This window comes from Durio zibethinus, chromosome 14 (genome assembly GCF_047325235.1).
Source record: "Durio zibethinus cultivar Kanyao isolate XHJ-2024 chromosome 14, ASM4732523v1, whole genome shotgun sequence".
NCBI classification, from domain to species: domain Eukaryota; kingdom Viridiplantae; phylum Streptophyta; class Magnoliopsida; order Malvales; family Malvaceae; genus Durio; species Durio zibethinus.
The window spans coordinates 321370-342735 of record NC_143175.1 but is presented as its reverse complement, the minus strand read 5'-3'; the positions used below and the strand labels follow the sequence as shown (position 1 = coordinate 342735).

The 21366-nt window shown below is 37.4% G+C and overlaps 3 protein-coding genes and 1 pseudogene across 5 annotated transcripts; 1 reads left to right on the top strand and 3 right to left on the bottom strand.

Annotated features, from left to right (window-relative positions):
- Nucleotides 1–3123: 3123 nt before the first annotated feature.
- On the bottom strand, nucleotides 3124–7294 carry LOC111295593 (Noc2p family). Of its 2 annotated transcripts, XM_022889137.2 has the most exons (11): nucleotides 7203–7294; nucleotides 6942–7076; nucleotides 6739–6810; nucleotides 6110–6649; nucleotides 5433–5735; nucleotides 4905–5234; nucleotides 4613–4819; nucleotides 4363–4449; nucleotides 4057–4151; nucleotides 3827–3964; nucleotides 3124–3628 (listed from the first exon to the last, which is right to left on the bottom strand). In XM_022889137.2, exons 2-11 carry the CDS (start codon nucleotides 7032–7034, stop codon nucleotides 3328–3330), a joined length of 2166 nt encoding a protein of 721 aa, XP_022744872.2. In that variant the 5' UTR covers nucleotides 7035–7076; nucleotides 7203–7294; the 3' UTR covers nucleotides 3124–3327. The 2 variants fall into 2 exon arrangements, with proteins under 2 accessions (XP_022744872.2, XP_022744873.2); XM_022889138.2 differs by lacking the exon at nucleotides 4363–4449.
- Nucleotides 7295–7596: 302 nt separating this feature from the next.
- On the bottom strand, nucleotides 7597–11329 carry LOC111295594 (alkaline/neutral invertase A, mitochondrial-like). Its single transcript, XM_022889140.2, is given in 7 exon segments — nucleotides 7597–8135; nucleotides 8303–8351; nucleotides 8454–8947; nucleotides 9230–9279; nucleotides 9282–9440; nucleotides 9637–9796; nucleotides 10426–11329. Coding segments are annotated over 7 exon segments (2001 nt in total). The 5' UTR covers nucleotides 11188–11329; the 3' UTR covers nucleotides 7597–7808.
- A 1405-nt stretch (nucleotides 11330–12734) lies between these two features.
- LOC111295596 (Golgi apparatus membrane protein-like protein ECHIDNA) lies at nucleotides 12735–15413 on the bottom strand. The gene is made up of 6 exons (XM_022889141.2): nucleotides 15255–15413; nucleotides 14680–14736; nucleotides 14377–14580; nucleotides 14227–14286; nucleotides 14015–14141; nucleotides 12735–13118 (listed from the first exon to the last, which is right to left on the bottom strand). The coding sequence occupies exons 1-6, from the start codon at nucleotides 15267–15269 to the stop codon at nucleotides 13030–13032; spliced, it is 552 nt and encodes a 183-aa protein (XP_022744876.1). The 5' UTR covers nucleotides 15270–15413; the 3' UTR covers nucleotides 12735–13029.
- Nucleotides 15414–15663: 250 nt separating this feature from the next.
- Nucleotides 15664–19484, top strand: LOC111295595 (chloroplast stem-loop binding protein of 41 kDa b, chloroplastic-like; annotated as a pseudogene). The gene is made up of 9 exons (XR_016327308.1): nucleotides 15664–15962; nucleotides 16404–16538; nucleotides 16673–16759; nucleotides 16922–17010; nucleotides 17112–17193; nucleotides 17520–17580; nucleotides 18372–18448; nucleotides 18586–18675; nucleotides 19348–19484. The product of XR_016327308.1 is annotated as a chloroplast stem-loop binding protein of 41 kDa b, chloroplastic-like (transcript).
- The last annotated feature ends 1882 nt before the right edge of the window (nucleotides 19485–21366 follow it).

The window sequence follows — 21366 nt, the reverse complement described above, 5'->3', positions numbered from 1 at the left end:
CTGGTGTGATAAAAGTGTCGATTGCACCCGTATCCACCATGGCCTTGGTGGCTTTCCCATTGATCGTCAAGTTCACGTACATCAAGCCTCTGCTTTGCTCTTTCTTTATAGTGTTCAATTAGGTACGAAGGGCACTGAGGAACCTTATTGAGCCCATCCTGGCTGGCTCCTCTTCAGCTTCTTCAACACTCTCTGGCGCTTTTGCAGACTCTTGGGATGAGGTCCTTAAGGCATTAAGGCTCCTCGGTGCGGGCACTCAGCCACTCGATGCGGCCCCTTGCAAAGAAAGCAAGCTAGCGGTTGCCTAGGCTTGAAAATCCCTGCGTTGTTTGTCCTAGGCTGGGTGCTATCTCGCCCAAAGGACCTCCTGTCTGATCCTCAACTGAAGGGTCGGTCCAACCTAGTTATCTTTCTCCCACTCCCAAGATTAAAGCTACTGCCAGTTGGTGGAGGGTTCTTCCGTTTTAACGAGCCATCATTAAAATCATGAAGACGTTCCGCTGCAGCCATGGTCGTCGCCACATCTTGCACTTTTTGCCTCTGTAGCTCTGTCCTCGCCCACGGCTTGAGGCCCTCAATAAAATGGAATAACTTGTCCTTTTCGGACATGTCCCGAATATCCAGCATCAGGGTAGAAAAGTTCCTCACGAACTCTCGCACCGTTCCGGTTTGCACCAACTCTCGAAGTCTCTTTCGGGCCATATAATCCACATTCTCCGAAAAAAACTGGTTTTTCAGTTCTCGCTTCAGATCCATCCAAGTCTTAATCGGGCACTTGTCATCGACAAACTTGGAGCGCCACCACAACTTGGCATCCCCTGCGAGGTACATCGATGCCATTGTCACCTTGTCTTCCTCTGAACTTGTGTGTACAGCTCGGAAGTATTGTTCCATGTCAAACAGGAAATTCTCAAGTTCCTTAGCATCCCTTGCCCCCTCATAGCACCGAGGCTCCGGCACTTTGGGCCTTTGTCCCCTGTCCATCGAGCTCGAACCCGAACTGGCCACCGCCATTTGTAGGATGCTCATCTGGGCCCTGAGCTCCTCAAACTCCTTTTGGAGAATGTTCAAGGCATCTCTAGCCTCTTCGCTCACATTGTGGAGAGTATCGGACAACTCCCGCTGGGTTGTCTCGATCTCCCTCACTCGATCTTTTGTCACCATATGAGTTTTCATTACGGCCACCGCGGCCTCAAGTTCCTCAATTCTCTGCTGATGATCCGGTCTATCACTTGTGGCCATCTCATCCATTTCTCTAGCACTTCTCAACCGTGCTCTGATACCACGTGTCACGGACTAAGCTTTCTCTCAACAAGCACTAGCCCGCGTGGCACTTGAATGGACGCTTCCACCCAAGTCAGCCTTCAATAGATCGAGATCTGAACAAATAACCATAAACCATGGTTAGTCTCAAGCATTCACAATAAGGCACAATATATCAAGGTCAATCTCAAGCATACACACAACAAGGCACATTCACATCGAGAAAGAAAAGAAACACATCGAGGCAACAATCGGGCATTCAATCGAGGTGAATTTCATTAAAATCGGGAATCATACATCGGGACCTCCCACCATCACCAGGGCCAGGGGGGCAGCCCATGGTGGGTGGCCTAAGCTCGCATAGCACCCGGTGAGACAGCCCAACAATACCCTACCGGTTCACCCCCCTAAAGAGCCTTAGAGATTTTAGAGCTATGCTACCAGTAACCGTTACAATGTTTGAAATGGGGACACTTTTCCTAACACAAGGGGTCTATCCGGCCATGGCCCTATACATGGGTGGCTCATGGCAACCTAAGTCCCGGTCATGACCTTATACAAGGTTGGCTCATGACATCGTCACTGAGAATACTAGGGAAAAGTCAATAGACCTGGAAAGAGTAGGCCATTTATGCAACTGAAGTTTTAGTATGCTCTACTTGGTTCAAGTCACTTTTAAGGTCAAATTACCGTCTCAAAAAATGCCTAATGAATGCCTAAATTTGGTGACAGAAGCAATCACCAGCACCAAATGTAATAGCTGAAAAGCAGAAAAGATTTGGCTTTACTTTAATTCAGAGAAAAGGCCCCAAGCTAGAGTATTGTCGATGATGAATGATCTAATCATCCAGTGATCATGCACATGCTTGATACGTCTCCTTCTGCAGCAATCATGACTTTAATGCCTGAGTAAAAGCAAATCACAATCAACCAAGCATTAGTAAAAAACTTGTACAAGCACATTTTTCATAATTGGTGCATGGTATACATTTTTGTTAAAGTTTCAAATTGAAACTTGGAAGAAAGAAATGGGTGCAGGATAAGCCACATTATGAAAGTTACGTCCCACCTGCCAACCATTTGAAAAGAAGGAACAAATTGCCATCGTTTGACGAGCAGGCATGAAATTGTTGATGGGTAACTTATGTTTAATCACGTTATCACACACATCTTTATTATTATTATTTTATAAATGTAAAACAATGTCTCTCAATCTCTCATGCATCCATACAAACAAATACAAATGTCTTTACAACACATTCAAGAACTTAGTTTGATTAAGAAAACAGACAGGCGCAATAGTCTCACTGTCATCTTGTCACTGATTTTTGTTATTCCAGATGTTTAGAAAATACAGTGACGCGATTTTAACAAATCAAAATTTTCAATCGTTAATAAAGGTTCTGGAACTAAATGTTTAATCCATACTTGAAGTAAACATGAAACTTTCCATTCTCCAACTCCTTAGTAAACTCCCCTTCCCACCAGCCGTGATTGTAAACTTAAACTTTCGTGCTCTTTCTGGAGGGGCCAGAGGACGTACATACCCACTCGGTGATGGTCTCCTTCAAGGGTTTAGTCCCGGCCTCGTCTTGGAAAAGGTGGGTGTATTGGAGTAAGAACTTGTTGGGGTTTCTTGAAGTAGCGCGTTTGAGGACAGAGAAGGTAAACCATGAACCTAGAAATCCAGGGCCGTTGAAGCTGATCTCCACTTGGAAACCTGGTCCTGGTTGCGGTTACGGATGGTCATCGGTGGCAGGGGCAGGGAATGTGATGGGTTTTCGTTTTGGTGGCATTCCTTAAATCTTACATATTTGTTACTACTTAGAATCTTGATATGCTATTTTTTCAATTTATCCATGAATCAAAAGTTCATATGTCATTCAATTTGATGTACACTCAAACTTGACCATCAAACCAAGCTTGAACTCAACTTACTTGAGTAACTAGTCAAGTTGAAGCTCCAACTTTTTGCTACTGAAAAATCAATAATCCATTAGCAAAATGAAAAATAAAATCAATAAACACATACAAGACCGGCGTATGGTCAGTTAAAAGATTTTGTCAATGAGCTCTTTTTCTCTTCTTTGATTTATTTGCATGAGATCTTAAACTTTTCTTTGATAAATTCTTATGTTTTTGCTTCTTGCTCTGCTGTCTGATACCCAGCCGCTCTTCATTTTCATCATCCCCAGTAGATGGGGAGTTACTCAAAGACGCATCTTCATCTGAACTCAGTACCAAGTCTTCCACAATATCTTCATCCTCACCAACCCCTTCATCTTGTTCCATCCTTTTCTTGTTCTTGTTCTTCTTGTTCTTCTTGTTCTTCTCCTCCTCCTCCTCCTCCTTAGGAGGCTTGGCCCTGTTGGAAGATAATGGCGTCAGATAATAGTTTTTGGCAATCCAACATTATACACAGTAAAAAAAGATCATTGATGGCAAAGAAAATATAAGTACTCGCATGCATATATCTCTTTGCACACGTGAGAGCGTGTGTGTGTGTGTGTGTGTGTGTGTGAGAGAGAGAGAGAGAGAGAGAGGCAAATATGGCAAGCCAAACCTGGAATCACCTCCTGGGAACCAGGAAGAACTAAAAACAGAAGCACCATCCTCATTCCTGATATCATCTTCTTCGTCACTACCAGGTACCTGATCAAGCTTACTCCCAAAGACAGCAGATTTTTCACCCACAAGAACACTGAAAATTACATGCATGCTGTTTAAACTAGCTGTCTCAACACAATTACAATATAGATAGGATGATCCCAATCAAAGAGCAAGATCATAGACCTGGATTCCATCATTGAATCATTTCTTTGTTGTGCTCTTTGCCGCAGAATTACAACATATTGTGAGAGAGGACTAGTCCCCATCTTTTTCTCATCCTACGAGCAACAAAAAGCTTAGTAAATCTTCATGTGATACCAAATCATAAATCTTCATGTGATGGTTAATCAAGTATGTTAAGCCAAAGATTCAAGAGACCTTCATATAACAAAATAATGGAACACAAACATCATTATGCAGCTCACATGCTTAAACAGGACAACAGCAGGAGCATTGATGGAAAATTTAAGTAACAATAATTGCGCAGACCTCAAGAAAAGAACTTGCTGCATGATCATTTGGTAGAAATGCAACTGACGCACGCCTTTCATTAGTAAATTCAATATTAGCCTCAATCTGATGTGAAAGACAGGAAAAAAATCAGTAGTACACACCAAAAAATTTGCAGCATGTAAAGGGAGCATGTTTATACAAGAAATTGTTTTCCATTAATCCAATTTTGAGACATCTCCAGCACATGGGGCAGGAGGACACATGATAATCAATCCAAAGGATGTACCTGACGAATAAGATGCCTCATTTCTTTTCGGAATCTTTCAACTTTATTAGATTTGCAGAAGGAGCGCAGCCTCACAGCTGGAATAAAAGACAATTCAAAGAAAGCAACAGAATAGCTCCATTGAGCTAAATGTTCAGCAAGCTCTTCAACCACAGCAATCACACATGCCTCCTGAAAGGCTCGTGTCTTCAGAATGGGCTTGCCTGTCTGGAAAAGAAAATTGTCCAAATTTAAATAGGAATAGAGCTCCTTTATATTAACTGGAATAAAATACAACACATGTCAAAATTACCTTCAGTGTTGTACGCAAATCAACCGCTTTGCCAACACCACCAGTGGGAGGTCTATTTAACTCTTTCATCTCCAGCATGTCCAAAAGAAGCATAGAAACAGGAATAAAGGTACCGGTAGAAGCAGCAATCTGGTTGAGCATTCTAACACACCTCAATCTGAGTGGAAAATATCGAGCAGTTGGAACTAGACGGGCAACCCCAGAAATAATTTGGGTCAATGGATAAGCAAGAGGCTTAAAATCAGCTTCTGAGCTATAGGAACAGATAGCTCCGGTCCAAAGTTCAAGACAGTTTATGAACTTCCACTCATAAACCTTTCTGAACGCTTCCTGCAAAGAAAGGTGAGAAATGAAGCATTGCTTAGGCAAAACAAAAAGGGAACAAACACCAAAAGACAACAAAAAAGAAAATGTGCTGCATGCGATCTTCCACTATCACAATATTTAGACTCAAAGACATTCTAATTCACAGGTGATAAATGGATAATTACAGAAGTAAACTTTCTAAGAAACAAGTGTTAATGATACCTTAGTTTTCATATTGAGTGCATCCCGCAGAAGCATTGCTAACTGTCTGATAAAAACAAATGCATGTTGATACGCAGTTGGAAGGTCCACTCGAATAAGTTCTATGACACAATTGGCAAGAAACTGAATATGCTGTAATTTTACTGCATTCACAAAATGGCAGTTTAAAACATAGGCTTTGTAGACCCCTCTGAAACATTCATCTAAACAGTCAGATCCTAGCCGAACGCAAAGATCTCTAAGAAATAGAAAGGAAACAACGGGGAGAGTACCGCCTCCTGTACCCCAAAAGTGAAGTGCTACCTGGGGAAAAAAAAGAAAATTTTAGTTTTTGTTTACCACATTATGAAAGATGAAAAAATAAACTAAAATAGCAATGGAAAAACAAGCAGTCACTGCAATCATCACCTGCTCACGAGTATGGTCCATATTCGTTAAACATTTAAAAACAATATCCTCCACCAAGGAATAGATTAAACCTCAAATCATCCTAACAGATATAAGAATTTCAAACACAAGCATATAAAAAGTACAAAAGGTTTCTATATTCGGACTCTAATGTTGCTTGTGCAAGAGTGCAGGTCCATAACCACAAGTGGACCATAAAACAAACAGCAACTAAAAAGAAATCACCGAATTTTAAGAAAATCCCATATGTCTTTCCCCTTTCTGCATACCTTGATGTATTTCCTCAAAAGGTTTGGAAAAGCAGCCAAAAAGACAGATGAATATTGGAGACGCCTTAAAGTGAATGATATCATTTTCGTGTCAGTCATTTGGTTCAAAACGTGTAGGGCATTTCCAAGATATGACTTCACTAAGTGGTTGTAGCTCTTCCATTGTTTTGTGCTCATTAGCTCATTTATAGTCTCTTTCTTTCCACCAGAAGCAGGAAGGTTCAACAATTTGCGGAGAATTCTATCCATTTCAGATAGAGCAAACAACATTATTTTGTTAAATACACCACTGGACATGACAGTAAACTTTGCTGATGAGTCTTCTCCAGTATCATCACCGTAGTGACAAGCAGTTCTGAAAGCTTTCATAAGAGAACGAACCGCACTTAGTCTTCCATCCTGTCGAATTGAATTACACCAAGAATCAACCATTGCAGCAAGTAAAACAGTTTTAGATGGCTTCCCCTCCTCCTCGGAGATATCATGCTGATGAATCTCATGGTCCAACTGGGTTTCCGCATCTTCCATATCAACATCATCCTACAAAAGATTGAAACAAGTGAAATTGCACCTTACTTTATGCACCCATCTGAAACAATAAAAACTTGAACATAACTTGCCTCACTTACATCAATATCCTCATCATCAAAGGTAAGAAGGTCTTTGCCATGTTCTTGTAGGTACTGGTAGAACTCTGGATCCTGTAACAACCAATATAAAAAAAAAAAAGATTAAATTTTAGACAAGCTAATAAAAGATAAAAAGGAGAGAATTCAAGATAAAAATACAGAAACCCCAAAGAAGAAAAAGATATAGAAACGAAAGGAGAAACCTTTTTCTGGAGCCTTTCCAGCTGCTCTTTATGTTCTTTAACTGCACTCTGAGATTTTGAAATTGCTTTACATTTTTTGCCCTTTTCTCCCATTTTAGCAAACACTTTGTAATCTCTCTCTCTATATATATTTATCTGCGAATCATCAAAATTGGAAGAGTCACACACACAAACACACACACACACACACACTATATATATATATATATATATATATATATGAACTTCGGATTAAAACTAAAATCACCAAAAAGTTGAAACCTTTTTTACTAGAGCAAGTCGACGGCCGCGTAAGATACCCCAGCGGTTTTTGGATGCTCCGGCTGGGTCCTTCTTCACTTCTTTGTTGGCTTAGGGTTTTTTCTTCTTTTTTTTCTTAAATACAAATGGGCTTAATAAGGCCGTTAGTTGGGGTTTAAGAGGGGTGTTTGATTTTCCACTTTTAACCCTATAAACCTGTTTCAATTGCGACAAGTTGAACAGATTATGTTTGGTTGAGGGCTAAGATTGGAAAAGTTGAATTGTTTCATCTTGATTAGATTTCTCTAAATTTGAACTACTTTTGAGTAACTAATGAACAAGGTAAGTAATTGAGGGTTTAATTTTACCTTCATCACTTGAGGCAGAGGCTTCAGCTATACATATACATAAGAAGTAGAATGAAAATCAAAGATTATACATTTCTTCCAAATAATATTAGCTTGTGTTGATCACTGACAGTCATTTATACTTTCAATGCCAAACAACTACACTAGTTTGTTATACAAAACTGTATATGTTTGTTTAAGGATTGAAAATTGCTTAATACAAAACTTGTGGCTGTACGGTAGAAGAATGGTTCTCTGCCTTCCAAAGAATGGTGTTCAATTACTCAAGTATCTGAGATTTAGCAACACCACGAGAACATTTTTTCCGGCCGCTTTTGCTAAGAGCACAAACACATATCTCAAGAAACTCGTAGTCCTCCTCCCAGAATGACAAGGAAGCCATCTCTGGATTCTCCAACATCATTCTAGATGTCAGGAAACCAGCAATTGTCCAGGTTTGATAAAGTCGAGATTGCTTTCCAATGAACTTCCCACTTCGGGTGTCATAATATTCTGGCCAATGGTCAATTGAAAGCCTCTTCTCTGCCAATGCAACTGCCTTCTGGGCTAGTTCTAATCTGCCCATCTTGATGCATGCCAAAGTAAACTGTAAAAGTAATATAAGATTTAGTTCAAGCTTTTCAAACAAGCATTATACAACAAAGTTGCATGTTTAAAACAAAACCAGATATAAAGTCATCTCCTTCTCCTAAAATGATAAAGAGGCCATTCTTGACAAAGGCTATTCCAAACTAGAACAAAATTCAAGTTTACCTGCCAAAGAAGTGTCGGCCAAGATCCACCGTTATGATAGGACCAAGGGCTGCACAAGTTCGTTAAGCATACTAGTATCAGTAGACAAATACATAGGATGATATAATAGAGAGAGAGAGAGTCTCTTCATAATAAAAGGCAACGTACTCACGTATTCTTTGGGTCACTGCCAGTAATTATGCGCCACTCCTCATTCTCCCCCGCAGGATAGCATATCTTGAGAGGCATATGCCCCACAAAAACATCCCATTTGACTTCGATTAAGTTCAGAATAGCTTCATTCTGTTTAGGAGTGCCCAGCGATGCAACAATGGACCAGAGATTCCCAAGTGTGAAGAACCTAAAATCCATGTGAGCTGGCTCTAGATTGCCAATTAGATACCCGCCTTCTTCAGGTATCCAATCCATAATCCATGAAGGAATTTGTTGGGGATAAATATTGAACTTGTTGGTAGCATCCATGGAGTACTCTTCTGTTTTATATCGGTAAATCTCATTGATTTTTTTCAAGTCAACCCAATAGTATTCTCTGATGTGGAACGATAATGCACTGAGTCTATTGTTGATGGCCCTCACCAAATTCTTGGAACCTTTGTTTACAGTGAGCATCTCCCGAGAGCAACGTAGAGCAGCATAAAACAAAGCCTGTAGATCAAACATGTGACAATTAGGATAACCAAAGATAAGCTGGCAAAATAAAACAGAATTACAAGACAACAAAACAGAGCAAGGACAAACTTAAGTGTCTTTTAAAAAATGACACAGGGTCCAATACCATGGCGAATTGAGACTATGTAACTGAGATGAAATCGCAACCTAACTCAGTTAAAACCAGGTGACATCTAATATATCTAACAGGAACAAGGCAAAGCCACTTTGTTTTTTGTTCATAGGGAAACTTAAAAAACTACAAACAAATGAACTCACTTGGATCTCAAGGGGATGACCATGAACACCCATCCTTCTGTCTATCATGAACGTCCATCAGTGACTAACATAGAAGGAAACATATCAAATCTATCAGCTAAACACAAGTTGAGGATCAGTTTTATTCCAGTTTGAACATCCACTCTCTCTTGCAATACATAGTCACCAGTGATCTTCCCATATGCCCTCAACAATATAATCCACCACAATCCTATCAACAATGTTAGTTCAATAAACTTAGTCAGTTTTATTTGATGTTCCCAACCAGTAAGAGCTTTGGAAAAGAAAAAATCACTTTAGAAGTACAAGAATGTTAAGATTGCTAAATTTGAATAGTTCAGCATCCTCATTTCATAAGAATGGCAAGTTGTTGTAGTAAAAGGTACATAAAATTGCAATATACTAACCAGAGTTCACTGGTGCAACACGACCAATAGCTGATTCACCAAACTCAGGATCTAGCACTTCCTCAAACTTATTGTCATCAAGAGGTACAGTTCTAACCTTAAAACTTGCCGGCATCAAACCCTGTCCAGGACTATAGCAGTCGACAGTTTTCTCCCAACTCTAGATCAAAAACAACAAAGGGTTGTTAAGTTCCAAATGGATAATTTTGCAATTCTGATCAGCAAAAAGGTTAACCTTCATGATACATAGCAAAACACATATCCACAGAAAAACACATATCCAACTTCGGATTGTGCGAGGATGTATCTCAAGCTCCCAGCATGTGCAAAAGAGACATAAAATTGATTACATTAACTAATAAATGCTCAAAGTTCTACAATGATTGAAAGGAATCTAAAGCACAATATACCAACTTTATGGCAAATATGTGCATTGCATTTGTTTTACACAAGGTGAAGAAAGACTTTCCTTAATGGCGTAAGAAACATGCACTGAGTACTTTAGAAAAGAACATGAAAAAATTCCAGATATATCCAAAAACATTAAGAAAAACATGACAGACAGTTAGAAAAACCACAGACAATGAAATATCCTAAGATGATTTTTCCTAACATTTTAAAATGCTAATTAGGCTATTTGAATGTTAAGTAAATAATAGACAAAAGATTACCAAACAATCAGTATCTTTCTAATAAATGATTAGTCAAATCAAAAAAGGAAATGTTCAACTAATGGTGCTACAACATTATCCAACAACATAAATAAGTGTATATGTACAATATATATACCTGCAACTGCAAGGTATGGAGGAGAAAATTCTTGACAATCTCCTTACCTCCAAGCAAGAAAGCCAAAGCCGAAGGCACAAAATCACGAACGAAAACCTGATCATAATTCAAAGGCTGCTTATCACCTGGATCATTTGCAGCCACTGTACCAACAGGGGACCCACAATACGTCAAAACCGCATCTCTCAACAAATTCCATGCCTCCTTTTCAATGCCGCTCTCAACTGAAATTCCACTTTTTCCCTCCTGCAAGCACTCCCCAACATTCTTTACGTTGTTTTCATCTTCAGTACGAGGAACTTCTCCTCCTACAATGTTCTCATACTTGTCAATCCTTTCAACGACTAGTGGTTTCACATTGATGCCGTTTTGCACGTAAATTCTCTTGAAATTCTTGTCGTTTACGCGGGTTTCAAGCGATGTTGAGAGATCCCTTACCATTGAGGCTACCTTGGCTTTAACAGAGACACCATAAGGCCTCAAAACCGCCCTCGATTGAGCAAAACCTATACTTGGTAAGCAATTCAACTTCTGGGTTTTGTTGATAACGCGTTGAAAGCTTAGGAATGGAGAAGGGTAGGAGTGGAATTGAGACTTGTGATTGAAATTCAACAGAAAAGCTTTGCTATTGCAGCTAAGCATAGGTTGACAACAAGGGGGATTAAACGAATGTCTGAACCCCAAAAACGATGCGTTCCTGAGGCTTAGGACCCTGGAAGGAAGCTTCATGGTGGAATTGCTGAGGAAATTGATGGCGTTCATAATCTACAACTGAAACTACAACAAAGATACGGAGATAGAGAAGAGTAAAGCATGTTTTTTTTTTTTTTTTTAGTGAGTTGAACAAGGAGATTGAAAAATAACTTGTAAAAGATGGTTCTTTTATTTATTCTTTTGTGGAGGATAAGAGGCTTCGAGAGAGTGATTTGTGTCCTTCCTTCACAGGGGAAAATGGCTAGGAAGAAAAACAGAGAAGGGAATGGATGAATCTCGTTTTTTACAAGGAAAGCGCTTTATATATGGTAATTATACTGTAGTAAAGAAAAATTGAAAATGTCTTGAAATAACTATACTTTTTTGGAATTAACCAAACTCTACTATTTCTAAGTTGAGTGAAACCTTTGTTTTGGTTTTAAGATTTTTGTTTGAACTTTTATAAACTTTTTGCTATTAATAACTATGATTCCATGCTTTTGGTTATGTAAATTTTCATTTTTATAGTGGTTTCAAGTTTCGTTTGACCAACACCCCATCCCTAAACAGCACATGCAAAAGAAAGTTGCTCAAGACTCTGAGTGTAAAACCAGGCAATATAAACAAGTGAGACCTTCAACTATTGCACATTAACTTAAAACCTAAATCAAAAAGAACAATGTTAATAAGAAGGAATTTTATAGCCAAATCAGAGAACTGACCTGTTTGTAACTGCATCCATTTCTTCGACAAGATCAACATAAACTTCATTGTTTGCATATTTTGGACCTGCTGCTCTCCATGGAACCCAAGACCCTGTTGCACCAGGGAGGGTATCACTTACATTGGAACTATTACCAGTTAACACATTCAAAACCTTGCTGACAATATTTGGTGGAGCTATCATCTCTCTTATAATGTTTGGCTCTTTTGTGAGAGGGAAGCCATTGTCTATCATCTCATTCAAAAGCTCCAACAAACATGCTGTTTCAGTTTAGTTTGAGCAGAACTGAGAAGTTCATGAATCTTGACCAAAATTCACCCAGTGATAAACATGCACATAGAAGAAAAGGACTAAATTTTGACAGACTACTTCGCTATGCATTACCCAGAGTCTGATAGGAGAAAACTACACTGCAACATCTCTGATGTGTCCGCCCTCCTTGTTTCCAACAAGTGAGCAATTTGTATGTTTCCTTTTCTAGTTTAATACATTTTATTTCTTATTCTCAAGTAAAGGAAAGTTTTTTTTTTTTTTTTTTTTGTTTTTTAAAGAGAAAACATGTGCCTTTTCCTTTTTTTGTTTTTTTTTTCTGCTACCTATTGAATTGAATGAATGGAGCAACTAGTTTCTTTTCTTAAAAGAAAATAAAGTCTCAAACGTGTTTCTTAGAAAGTGACGATCCAGTCAAAAATCCCTTTGCACGGTGTTGGAATTTCTAACTCGTCAACCATAGTTCGCCTGTATACATTGGCCGCAGTGGCCGCATTCAACCATATATATGATTTACAGATGTACGAGAGAGAGAGAGAGAGAGAGAGAGAGAGAGAGAGAGAGAGAGAGCAAATAGAAAATGCTGTTGGCATCTCTGACACCAAGGGGAAGAGAAGTTGAATGAATCGAAACCAATAACAAGAACTCTTAAGGGAAGAATGCAATTCATCGTACTGACAACCAAAATGTAGTAAGTGAAAGATGATGATTGTGGTGACAAACCTTTTTTTTTTGGTTTGAGTGATTCATTTTACAAAGCATTAGAGGTACCATAAAAGTCATTTGATTTTTAACCCCTAGTTCACAGAAACGGGCAATTCAGTACTAGTTGTTGTTTTGTACATGCCACACTTCTCAACTTCTCCTCTACAGTGCATTTTCTTCCGTGTAATTCCCGTATTTCACTATTGACTGTTTCAGATAACACTAAATGCTGATTGTATAGTGGATGAAACTCTTGAGGCAATGGTCTGGGAAGCAAACTGTTGAATCTGCTTCTTGGCATCTGAAAGGAGGACCAAACAATAATTTATTGTTAATTTACAAGGTGAAAAAAGAAAGCTGAAAAACAGGCAGAAATAAAGCAAATTAATTGGGGATAGAAACATTGCAAATTCTGTTGCATCCAAGTCCCAATATTCCCTATATTTTAAATGGGCCTCATTGTGCATGCCCTGAATCATACATGCACTTGAATCTCAGCACCTATAATCTTAATACTTGAAAATCATCACTTATCATCTCTCAAACTAAATACATAGGGCAAAAACAAATCAAAAGTTGTAACCTGCAACAAACCAAGAATACATGCAGAAAGAAAAGCAAATGTATGGGGAGCCAATGTTCAGTTTACACCCAATTTAATCACAACCCCTGATGGATGATTTCCTTATGCAAACTACTAGCACCAATCATGCTGCCAAATGAAAGGTAAAAGTTTAAGGACCATGTTTTTATTCTCCCTCTTTTAAGAAATTGAGACATCTCAGTATCCATAGGAAAAGTCATCATAATTTGCTCAAGGAAACAGCAAATAAAGTGCAAGACAATACAAGCTATCTGAATATCCAAAGATATTTAGACCAAGTCATAAACTTAAACTTGGAAGATTTATCTTGTACATATCACAAACCATGCTTGCATCACATAGCTTGGAAATACACTTGGAAAATCTTGTCTCAACTTGAACTTGTCTTGGCATCATTAACTATTTAGACTAAGTCATAATTAAGTTATTAATAAGCATGCCATTTCCTTGTCTCAATGTGAAGCCATACCTAGATAATTTATTGAAAGTTGCACAAAAGAATTCTTGAATGAATAAAATAGCTAGAGTAAGGATAAAGTTACATTAGATATCACGTTCAACCAAGCATTGCTAATCATAATAAGCAAACCAACCTTTGCGACATTTGGTGAAACCAACAATATTTGCTATGCTGAGAGTTAAACAAACTCCAACAACAAGGAGAAAATCAGCTTGAAACCTTATGAGAGAGAATATTCCAAGCACAATCCAAAAAACTGCCTGAAAAATTAAATCATGAATTAATGACTTTGATCATTTGGGACAAAAATATACAAGTATATACCAAGGCAAGGGATAAACTTACTGAAAGGTAAAGGGTCCACCAAAACAGCCATGAATCTTTCTTGTTCATCCGGGCCAATGACTAAAGCATACAGCAACAATAAACAACTGAGAGACTTGGTAATGCTATATCTGAAAGTAAACATATGGTTCGGTTAAGGGAAACACTCACCTCTTGGTCAAGACATTCAAATCTCCACACACTCTCACCAAGATCATTAATTTCATTCCACCACCTCAAACCAACTAATATACGTCCACTGACATTCTTAACCACCCAAAAATCAAGAGCAGAAAGAAGAACAGTCACTACAAAAATGACCACAAAGTTGTTGAAAAAGAGAGCGGAAAGGATGTAAAATGCCAATGCTGCAGCCTGCAGGAAGCAAGAAAGTAAACACTAACATCAACACTGAAAAGGGCATCTAAATCAGATTCACTAGATCAAGATGATTAGATGCACAAAATAATTGACCTTGAAGAGAACATGAAAGAAACACGTCTTGGGGTTGGCATAATTTTCACCTGGAGGCTGCACAAAGGAGTAATTTGAAATCATCAGAAAGAACCAAACAAGTACTCTAAACCCCAAGCAAACAGTTGGTTATCAAATTAGTATAATTTCTATCTAATTTTCATGTTCAAACAAATACACAAGGCTAAAAACAATGTGAACTCTATTTTAACGGTAATTAAGCTTGTTCAATTCACCATCTTTCTTGAACCAAATTATTGAACCAACACGAAGTTGAAATTTTTGGGGGCCAAAGTTGGATCTTAGATTTACTTTGAACAATCAAGAGTTGTTTACCAAGATTTATTTACAAATGGTTAGTTTTCTTCTGTTCATCAACCAAACAAAAGGATATGCTTCAAAATCAAAAGCCTCCCAGAAGACTCAGATCTACCAATTAACCAATTCAATATGATCGTTAATACTAAACCCACATAGCGTCATAACTAGAACAAGTAATTACAAACCAAGGAACTCTGATAAACTAGCAAAAATAGAAAAAACAATGGGAGAAAAGGAGAGAATCATAAACTCACCTGACTAAAATCCATACGGGGTAGATGTAAGAATTTAATGGGTTTTGAACCTTCTAGCGAATTTACAGGGATTCAATACAAAAGTTGATTTTTTTTTTTCTCTTGCTATGACAGAAACTTTTGGTTTTCTTCGTAGATCCGGCTAAAAGAGGATTATTTACGAAAGAAAGACCCTAATATTCGAGGACTTATTCAGATTTCCCCAACTCATTTCTCAAGTTTTTAATTTACCACCCAAACCCAAATGATTGGAAATAAACACTTCCTGAGTTCAGTTTACTATTGGGCCTCAGAAAAAGATTTTGATTGCTGATTGGACTCCAAAACTGACTAGAGCTGGGAAAGATCTTGGGTCCCAAACCAAAGTGTTTGGGCTTACTTGACTTAACTTGCAGGAGCAGTTCTCCTTTGCAAGAATTGTGGAGGCGAACGGGAGGCCGTGGATATAACCCAAGTGAGCTCAGTTGGGACATTGTGTTGTCCCGATCGTTTGTTAGAATGAGAGAGGGCCAGCAGGACAGACACCAAAAGCTGAATTACTAAATGTACATTTCAATTTTCAGTTACAACTTGCAATCGCAAACTCTGAAAAACAAGGGAAGCAACATGTCAAGGCTGATGGTGTTGCAGCCCACAAAGCAGCCTTCCATCACCCTCCTCCCTTCCTCTCTCTCTGACTTCAGTGGCACCAAGCTCTGTCAAATCCAGGTAGATCTCTTTCTAATGAAGAAATTCCATATACATTTTGGAAACAGGATGTTCTTGCATTTTTCTATGCATATTGAAATTGTTTTAAAACGTTTGGTTTCTTTTCAGAGTTTTATTCATTTTGGACTGACTTGACCAACCTTGAGTTTTATATGACACAGCACCTATATATGAGTCATCACTTGCTATACTAAAACGTATAGAAAATAATTGATGTCTGAATTTAAGTTAACCAATTTAATGATATGGGATGAGTTAAGATGACTACTTAGTATTGCTGATGAAAGAGGCACCAACTATATTGGATAGGGATTTGATTAGCAACTAGGAAAAATAGATCTTTGCAGAGCTCGGCAGCAACTACACTCTCTTGTTCTTTTAATTTCGTGGAGGCAAATAAGATCTATTTCTTGACATTTATAGTTCTATACCTGGTTGCAGTACAGAAGAAAGGTATGGCAACCAAAAGGAGCATTGCATGTTGCTGCATCTAGCAGCAAGAAAATTCTTATAATGGGAGGCACCCGGTTCGTTGCTGTATTTTTGTCAAGAGTCCTAGTGAAAGAGGGTCATCAGGTATCAATATTCTTCTTGGGATTTCTTTTCTTTGCCTGTTTCATTTTATTTTTAGTAGTTTGCATCTGTTGTTGCATAATGTAAAACCAATGTTTTGGATGCTAAATCGCTAAAGGAAGCTAATCCTTTGGCAGGTTACTTTGTTTACTAGAGGTAAAGCACCAATTACCCAACAATTGCCAGGTGAATCAGACAGTGAGTACTCTGATTTTAAATCCAAGGTATTATTATCACTTACTAACTATATATGCATTCAAAGTTTAATCATTATGCTATGAGAGTCTCCGCTTCTCAATTGCAGTGGTGTTTTCCTTTTGACAAAAAAATAAACTTATGTGCACAAACAAAGTAGATAATTCTTTTTTCTAACCTTGATTTGCTAGATCTTGCATTTGAAAGGAGAGAAAGGATTTTGAATTTGTGAAATCGAGTCTCTCTGCTGAAGGCTTCGATGTGGTGTATGACATAAATGGTATGTGGACTTTTATTTGTCCACTCTTTCAGGGTTTTATGTTCCACTAGGATACAACTGTTTATCAGTATACCACAAAACTTAATTTTTGTTTCAAGCAGAGAATATTTCTTGCTACAATTTTTGAGGATGAAAGGCAGACGAAGTTGAACCCTTACTGGATGTGCTCCCAAATCTAGATCAGTAAGCTCTAAAGCCAGTCCTTTGAAATAGATATTAGAATTAGTTATAATGTTACGTACTATCAAAGAATAATTGCTTAATTTGAATAAATGGCTCTATGAATGTAAATTCACTACCGGGGATCAAATTATGTTTTGCCAGCAACTAAAAGGATCAGTTATGTGTCTAAAAATGGCATCAATTTATTAATTAGTTCAAAAAGTTTCAATGTCTTGAATTATGATAAACTTAGAAAATATAAATATTCTCCATAACCGCATTTTTGTTTTGGTACATTTGGATTTGTTAACTTCTGTTTTCAAATTTCTAAATCTCTGGTATTTCAGGTTCATATAATGCTCGTCAGCTGGTGTTTACCTCAAGTCTGATCTTTTACCACATTGTGAGGTAGGATTGTCAACTGCAGTCATATTTCTATTCACCTGTATGTTACTGGTCAATTCAGGGTGCCAGACCTTAATGCTATGTGATGATAACGAGGGGAAAAATTCATAATTCATCCTCTTGCTCTCTCTTCCATTTTTGCCTCCTATGTATCCACCTTTTATTATTTGGCGCCTTGGTGATAGACTGATGCAGTTGATCCAAAGAGTAGGCACAAGGGAAAGCTTAATAGAGAGAACTTATTGGATTCGAGAAGTATTAACTGGACTTCTTTGAGGCCAGTGTACATATATGGACCTTTGAATTACAATCCTGTTGAAGAATGGATCTTCCACCTTTTGAAAGCAGGTCGCCCTATTCCAATTCCCAACTCTGGGTTGCAAATAACCCAACTGGGTCATGTAACAGTTGGCGAAACTTGCAAGCCTATTGGCCTCTGCAAATTTGGTATTTAGGTTGCAAATGGGTGTCTCTTTTATCTATTTCAGAAAATATTTTTTCTTGTTAACTTGGGGTAGTCAATAATTAAACTGCTTGGTAGTTTTACTACAAGAAGCATAGCACCTTCTTCCATAGAAATTATTTGGAACTTGGAAGGATCCAACATGGCATTTAGACAGTGAGTTAAGTCTACTTACACATATAATGGTCAGCACACATACTAGTTCTCCAAGTTGCTTCTGATCCAATAAGGCTTGTCTAATAAAGTTTCTATTGTGTGATAATCAATTTGTATGGTTTTTGTCCCTTTTAATTTTGAGTGAGAATGATGTAACATAGTCGTAGAACTGCAGGACTTGGCAAAGGCTTTCATCCAGGTTCTTCGTAATGAAAAAGCCAGCAAGCAGGCATTCAACATTTCAGGAGAAAAGTATGTAACTTTTGATGGATTAGCAAGGGCATGTGCCAAGGCAATTCTAACAAGTTCTTTTCTGAATCATTAAGAGTACATTAGAAAAGATTAAAATCCATTGATACCACTAACTGAATTTGTTGTTTTCCACCCAGGGTGGTGGATTTCCTGAGCCTGAGATTGTTCGCTACAACCCCAAGGAGTTTGACTTTGGTAAAAAGAAGGCATTCCCATTCCGTGATCAGGTAAGTTTTGACAGAAATTTCGTTCACAAGTAAATAATGTAATATATGCCTTTGCATGAAAGAGGAATTGAAAGGATAAGGCTCCATTTGATTGGATGAAGTTTATGTTCCTGTAGAAACTTCAATACCTGTGAGATCACCTTGTTTTAAAATTTCATTTGGGTAACCTTTCTTATATATGCCTATTTTTCTAATTTGCCAAATGGCAGAAGTTTCATGACTAATGCTAAAACGTCTGTTCATATTCCTATCTGCACTGGTAAAGACTTCTTATTGCAAATTTCTCGCCATAGTACTGTCAAGTTACATTTTCCAAAAAAATTTAGACTTTAGGCCGGAACTTTCTTATGAAACAGTGGTGACTTGACAGAATCAGCTTCTTTGTCTATTTTGGTTATAAGAACAAAGTTGGCTGCAACCTGCAGACCAAGTGACTACAAATTTACATCAGATAATTCTTCAGAGTAGTTTTCTTGCCGTAGTCACATCATAAACTATAAGGTTTACATTTTCCTAAGAATAGTTGATCCTAGGCTCCAAGTATTGTGGAATACCCCATAGAATTGTGGTTATGGCAACACGATGAGTAGCAGACCAAGTCATAATTAATGTACATCAAGGAACTTGTTTTAATAATATCATCATTACTTTGTCAATTTTCATATAATGCAGTCAATTGAGAAAGCAAAGCATGTGCTAGGATGGAACCCGGAATTTGACCTGGTGGAAGGACTTGCAGACTCGTATAACCTAGATTTTGGAAGGGGAACATACAGGAAGGAGGCTGATTTCTCAACTGATGACATGATACTTGGCAAAAGTCTTGTTCTCCTGGCGTAGGCTATTCATCTCATCACTATAAATTTTGCCTTAAAGTTCCCCTCAAGTTCGTATAGAAAATGTTTCAATATGATATATATATATATATATACATATATACATATATATATAAGCTACATTACTGTTCTTAATCAATTTGGAATGTGGAATTGTAGCCAGGCAAGTCGCACCAGTTCCTTTCTGGCATCGAGTCTATCAGTTTCAGAGCCTCGTAGAACTAATACTAATCTTATTTGTCGAAAAAATTTTCCTACAGCGGAACTTCAAAGTATGAAAGTTCTTCAGCAAATAAGTTCACAAGGTTTAAATTCCCAAAACATGCATGGAACGGATATAGTCTTAACACCTAACAGATTTTACATCGTTACCAATCTTAATCCATCAAGCTTTGGCAGACTTGATGTGTTGTAGTGAGCGTTGACAGGGTTTGTGATCTTGGAGAGAAAGTTCACTAAGTTCCTTGAGCCGTTCCTGTCCCATTCTCTACAACTTTATTTTGTCCATCAAATAAATGTAAAAGTTAGGGAGATTTGTTCACACGTTACTATCAAAAGGAAGAAGTAATCTTAGATTTTCTAACTTCAAAAAAGAATTCTTTGTTAATGTCGTGGTTTAGACTATTCTTTGTCAAATTAGTGGCTCAACTTTTGAAAAAAGAAATTCTCATATATCGTTAGAAGTTTCACCCTTCGATTTTTTTAAAATTTTTAATAATTTTTTTTTTTTATCTTTGAACACATCAAAATTAATGTTAAAGTCCAAAGATTATCTTAAAAAAATATATTATCCTTGAAAAAATTTGGTCGGTTAGTCCTAAATCTATAAAACAACATTATCCCAAAACGTTAAAATTGAAACATTTTATTATCTTAACGCAACTGTAGGCCTTGTTTGGAGTAACTAACTAACGTAACTAGAAACTGAAATAAAAAAAAAAAAAAAAGAGGACAGGGTAACGGTTCTGATCGGACCGTTGATTCAAACAAGCATTAGCCATTTCGCCACGTGGCACTTCACGACTCAAAGTTTAATCCTGGCATCTGATAACCTCACGCAGTCAGACACGCAATAGATATGGTGGACCCTACATTACCTCGCTACTAAAATTAGAATATCAACACCGACTCATATATGGATGCCACCTGGCTCCCAATGGATTACATGGCGATTCACAGTGGACCCCCACAATACCTAGCCCAGCTAGCAGGCCCCACGTTAAACAGTGGGCCACCTGTGTTGCAAAAGTCCACGTGGTTTATTTCCTTGTGGCTTTAATTTTCGTCGGTGGATCTCTGTTATATCGGTGCGGGTGGTGGTGTTGGCTTGGGCCTCGTTTGTCTTCGGCCTTTTCAGTTTTTTTTTTTGTTTGTTTTTCTTAACATTATGTTTGGATCGAATAAAAGGGAAGAAAAATAAAAATAAATAACGAAAAATAATGAAAATAGAATTTTTTTTGAAAAAGCTTCTAATTTAAAAAAAAAGTGAAAATTCAATAATTTTTATTTTTCTTATAATCTTCACTTTTTTAATATCTTAATTTGAGAAAAAAGCTAAAGATAGAAAAGTTGAAAAAATTTTATTTTTACAAAAAAATTATTATATTTATATTTTTATTATGATATTAGATTTGATTATATAATTGATGCTTTCTTCAAATATAATTTTTTATAAGTATTTTATATAACATCACAATTTTAAATATTTTATAATTTTTTAAATCTTAACAATAAAATAAATTAAATTATTATCAGTATAAATTAAAAAGTTGAATTAAATATAAAATTAAAAGTAAATTAATAACTAGCTAATACATCTTACTATATTAAACATACTCAATTTTATTTAAGAAAA